At 41.0% G+C, this 5,839-nt stretch overlaps 1 protein-coding gene across 1 annotated transcript in view; it reads right to left on the bottom strand.

Annotated features, from left to right (window-relative positions):
* Positions 1-1,606: 1,606 nt before the first annotated feature.
* sdf2l1 (stromal cell-derived factor 2-like 1) overlaps positions 1,607-5,839 on the bottom strand; it is an 8,071-nt gene continuing 3,838 nt past the window's right edge. Inside the window, exons 2-3 of the mRNA XM_050051961.1 lie at positions 2,492-2,688; positions 1,607-2,334 (exon numbers count right to left, since the gene is read on the bottom strand). Of these exons, the coding sequence (XP_049907918.1) occupies positions 2,056-2,334; positions 2,492-2,688 (476 nt within the window). The 3' untranslated portion in view covers positions 1,607-2,055. The remainder of the gene's footprint in view (positions 2,335-2,491; positions 2,689-5,839) is intronic.

Here is a 5,839-nt window from a genome sequence, read left to right as displayed (position 1 = left end):
TACGTCACATGCTGAGCTACACATTTTGTTACTTGCTCACGCCCCACATTGCCCTGAAAAAGGCACATTCTGTATGAACAAAAGTCGGCAGGCGGCATTTTGCTGCACTCCCCGAGTTTGTTTTTATACTGCCAATGCTGAACGAAGGCTGATTGGACTTTCCTGCAAATTTGCACAATTCCTATTTAAAAAGAGCTATAGACTGCAACTCATCAGTGTTTTGATTGGCTGTTGTGTGGATCTAGTGGTACAAAGTTCAAACTGTTTTAAACTTTTGTTAGACCTCAAGAATACACACAATGCATTTTAATGAGTAGCACTGAATGTAAATATAACTTCTGTTTCTTTACAAGAAAAGTCTCAAGGCTCTGGGCTTCTGCAGAAACATGGCAATGCAACATGGAGATCTCCATAGATGAGGACCTGCTCCCTACGTAGATATACGCAGTTCATTGTAAGGTAACAAAAACACAGCAATTCTTATTTTCAGGTGATTATACACTAAAGAAAACATATTGATTATATTATATTCTGCGAATATATCCCCCTAAATCCTACAAACTGGACCTTTAAGAGAAAATTCAGGGAAGATTTAGAACTGGTTAGCCATTTTGTGAAGATGCCTTTAGTAAAGCTCCGGCCATCTTCACAGATGAAGACAGTCTCGTCACTGGAGGAAAATGTTGGCATTGAACGTTTCTGCAAACCACAAAGGAAGTACTTTATGTATGAGATAACTTCATTATCTGGGGTTTGAGAGGCTAGTGTGACACCTAGAGTAGATGCCTGCCAAGCTGCTGACCACTGTTGAACACCAACAAACAATAAAACTGGTTGTGGCTTGGCCAGTCATCATCGTGTTTCCAGAAGCTTTTTAGGCACCAAATGTGGGTGTTCTGGAGCAACCGATCCCTGGTTTGTCAGCAATAATTGTACCCGCAAAACATGGTATTTTAAGTCAAAACCTGGTCGTTTTCTAACCATAACCTTTTTGTGCCTGAACCTAACCATGTTAACCACAGCAGTGTAATATGAAGTTTCAACGTACCTGCTACATAATAAAATACAAATGTAGTGTATCTGTGGTTTTGCAGAAATGTACAATGCCAACATTTATTCTGGTGACTGAGGAGGGGTTGAGTAGGAGGTACATTCTAAGTTGCTTTAAGTTCTGCTGTTGCCAGTGGTGGTAAAAGGGCCAGGATCTGCGAGAGGGCCACTTAGTTCAACTTTGACTCATTAGCCTTTAGAATATGACAGTACATAGAGTTCAGATGACTTTCAGGGACATATAAAACGAACTGGGGGGGCTGGGGGAGGAGATCTTGCTGCCCTGTGCTGGATCTGGGAGTGATGTTACCATGGAGGGGGGTACCTGGTCTGTAATGGTGTTTGGGTGGGTGGTGCGTGTCAAGTGGCATCCACAGGAATTCCAGGACCCTGGGTTTCCCAGCAGAACAGTGCATTCTAATGAGATGATCAATGTTATTTACTTCACCTGTCAGTGGTTTAATGTTGCGGCTGATCGGTGTATAATTATATATGTATGTTTGTACATACATATGTGTGTGTGTGTCTGTGTGTGTGGTACATCACAAACAAAAACTTGAACTAAAAGGTTTTATTTGACACAAGGCCCATCAACATTTCAACTGATATTGTTCTTTAGATGTGCATATTTACAAAATTATTCAGATTACAACAGTGAACGTGTGTCTTTAAGGGCTTTTGTGGGCCCAGTGGTAGTTGCTTTACCTAGTTGGTAACCTAGCCTTGGTTTTTACAAAAAATATTTCCTTCACTTTGAAATTCTCTAAGGAGGAAACTGATCTATAGACCATATGCCTACACTACATACAGTATCATTGCTCTTATTCAAACTTTTAGGGAAAAATATTATCCTCCTTGTCTCAGACCACCCTGAGTGCTTCACATGTACTGAGATGAGTCATCAGTCAAGTATTCTTCATCCTTCACACATGACGTCATTTGGTCCAGGAGAGCTATGGAACCCTCAAATTGAATCCACATGCTTTGTGTCTCCTAGTGATGATGTCAGAGCTCATCGTGGCGCAGCGGCATCTGGCTGGGCTGAAGGAACACGCCCTCCATGGAGCGCCACCAGTTGTGCTGGTTTGGAGTGCTCATGCCGTGCACCTCCCGCTGGCCGCGGATGGGATGGCCATACTGCTCGCCTGTCACGCTCAGGAAGACATCGGTGCCCACGTGTTTGAAGCGCACTGCCTCGTCGCGCTCCCAGTGAACACCGTCACACTGCACCGTCCAAACGTCCAGGTCGTCACCCTCGCCATTCTCTCCAAAGGCGCTAACCTCCTGCAGGCGAAAGATAACAAACCCACACCAACAATGAATATATCCTAACAAATACTGTGTGTATCTCTAAAGCCTGCATTATCTTCCCCTGTCCCATAGAGCCCACTGTTGTATCAAAAACATATCTTCAACGTAAGTGTGAGTACTGCTGTCTGACCTGGTTATTAGACAGGGGTGAGCTGAAGTGGTGTGTGTGGAGGTTTCGACCGGTCTTCATGTGTGTGATGCGGATGGCCTGACCACACTTGATAGCTGCACCGCGCTGACACGGACGGTTAGGCTTCCCACGAATCTGCCAATAACTGTTGGCATCATCTGCGTTCTCCACTCCAGTTACAGACTGCTGTCCACTGCCTACACACACACACACACACGCACACACACACACACACACACACACACACACACACAAGACATAAGTGACAAATCCCACTGGGCTCTATTTAAGATGTCAGAGAGAGAGAAACACCAACTTTAGTGGGTTTAGTTTCACTTGTTAAGTTATGAAAATATGGACAGTCTTCTTTGGTTAACCATTAGACCATTAGTACCAACAATAAGGCACAATGATATTGTGGGACTTTCGTGTTTTAAAGGGTTAGTTCAGATTCCCCAAAGTCACACAATAATTCAAACACATTACAGATTGAGCCAGTGGTAAACCAGCGGCTCCTGTGTTCAGCAAGATAAAATTACTGTTTTTGTCAATGGAGTCTGGCTTTGAAGAGAGCATAGGAAAATTAAACTTTCAGGTCAGTTCCTCATGGAAAGGACTGTACTGAGCATACGACTGGATAAATATGACTTGGATTACCTGCATGAGTTTTCTTAAACAGATGTTTTGATATAGTTTTACTATTGTTAAAAGTTTTCCGTAACAACTTGTATTCATCAAGAATTATCTTAACAAAAGTCAACAAAGCAGTCTCTGTTGATTGACAGTGCACTGGCAGTATCTTTCAAGTAAAAAGATAAATAAATCTGCAATTCAGGGGTATGTAATGTTTACTGATAGTAATGAAAGATACAAATGAAATTACTACACTGAAACAACAAGGATAACTTTTCTGCAGCAGAGAGGACTTGGCAGAGGTGTGTGATTCAGTATATCAACATTCTGTAACTTGTCTAACTTGATCAGAATGGAAACAAATAAGAGTATTTAAACAGCCACTGAATACCTGACATTGTAATTTAAAAGGAACACTGTGTAAGATTTAGGGGGATTTGGTTGGAATCCAGTAGGGGTGGGCGATATGGCTGAAAAGTAGGTACATCACGATATAGCTGGTTTATATTGATCGATAACGATAATTGTCGATATTTTTTTTAATAACCTATTTAAAATAAGGACCAGGAGAAAATAAATAAATTTTAACACATTTATTTTAAACTCAATAGCTTTCTTCTGATTTCAATCACAGTCATCAGTCAAGGCAGACAGAGGAAAATGTAATGTCAACACAACCATTAGAAAACACTCAAATAAATGAACATACACACAATGGTATAAAAACTAAAATAAAAAATGCACAGTTTTCTCTTAACATCAAGTAAAGCTAGTAAATGCTTTCAGGCAAACATATCTGTAAAGATGAGCAGCTGAACAGAAGACTATGTACAGATGAATAAGTGATTCACATAGTGAGGAAAGTGCTATGTGGAAGTTAGTGCAAACCTGAGGTGACTTGTAATGACATGTAACAGCTCTGGACATCCAGTAAAAATTTAACTTTCAACAACAACCGCGACTACCAATATTTGTAAGCGACTTTCCAAACAAACAAGCCCACACACGAGGATGGTGCAACCAAACCTGACGTTGTAAGCTGTTTGCATCATAGACATATTGTTTGCATGACACTGTTGCTAGGTTACCAGGGAGCAAGTGAGTGTGTTCATGCAACCAACCCTGCAAAGCCGGACTCTGAGGGTAACTTGCGCGGCCTTACTCGTGTTTTTTCCCGACAGAATACAGTAACATTATCTAACGTTATATCGAACGTTTTTTCTATCGTTGGCGCATAAGTGTTTATCGCAATACGATAGGTTATCGTTTTATCATCCAACACTAGAATCTAGTGGTGAGAACTGCAGATTGCAACCAACTAAAATTTCTCCCAGTTAGGATTCCTTCAGTGTTTCTTGATGTGATGGCCACAGCCACACATGTTACTGTGGTTGTTTAGGGAGGTCCCTTGCTGGTGGAGCAAAAGGTGTGGCTGAGGGTCCAAACTGCATACTTTTTCTTTTTACTTTTAGTAGGTACTGCAGCTGCCCTTAAAAAGAATGTAGTGTTGCATGCAGTGTTTGTTGTTTGTAATATTTACGACTATTCTAGCCACTATATATGCTCCTTTGTGTGTCATTTTGACAAGTCAGTTTGTTCAGTGAACACTTTGTTAAGTTATTATATTGAGAATAGTTAAGTTCTTTTATAGGCCTATTTGTTTAGTTCTAATTTTACAGGCATTTTTTAGGCAAATAAAATCCCATGGTTTTGTCAACAACTCTTGCATCCTTGTTCACTCATTGCATGGTCCCTAACACTTGCTCAGGAGGTTTTAAACCAAGAGCCAAATTATCTGCAGAGGTCTCTTTGTCTTTTACAAAGCAGTGTTTTTTTTAATGCTGCTTGCACATTGCAGACAGGGATCTAACCAAGCACCTGCTAATGCATGCTCACAATTTTTCTCTGATAACTTAATGTGTGCTCAATTTACTTCTGATCCAGAGGTTCAGAGTTTTTTTTTTTTTTTTTTACCAGGAGCTGAATTTTCCACAAAGGTCACTTCCTCTCCAAAACAAACTGACTCAGTGATGTTCAAGAGGCAACAGATAGGATTCGTTTTTTTTTTAGCTTGGCGCCACCTAGCATTAGTGGTGTTGCGTCGCACTGTCGCAACGACCAAATTGACCATGGGGATCAGAGATAATAAAAAAATGTAGGCTGTAAAGCCACCAGTATATCTCTATGTATATGTAGAATCAGAAGGTGTGTGGACAGTCTACTAAATAAATGAGTAAAGAGACCGAGCAACGATTATCAGATTTATCTGGAGAAAAAACAAATAGTAATGCAAATAATTACACCAGAATGCACAGTACTAGTACAAACAGCTCCCAGTAAATTATACCAATATGTACAGTATCAGTACAAACAACAGTAGACACATAAGGGATAATGTATAGTGAGCCGGTGACTGTTGAAAAATAACTCCCGACAGGGGAATGGAACCCCAACACGCAGCACAGTTATTTTTCAACAGTCACTGGCTCACTATACATTATCCCGCTTATTACATGGCTTACTACTAAAAGATTCAAATGTTATAACTGGCATCAATATTATTAAATTGCTGGCAGAGTGTATTGACAGAGGAGAGGCGTTCACCAGACAAACGGGAGCAGAGGAGAGGATTTTACTCCACTTCTCCCGGTCGGAGATGCTGGGTGCCCAGTAGCTGCGAAGGCTGCCCTCACATTTATGGCCAGTGACCGACAT

This window comes from Epinephelus moara, chromosome 8, assembly GCF_006386435.1.
Source record: "Epinephelus moara isolate mb chromosome 8, YSFRI_EMoa_1.0, whole genome shotgun sequence".
Taxonomy (NCBI): domain Eukaryota; kingdom Metazoa; phylum Chordata; class Actinopteri; order Perciformes; family Serranidae; genus Epinephelus; species Epinephelus moara.
Note: the sequence above shows the minus strand (reverse complement) of the source record. Positions and strands in the feature narration are given on the sequence as shown.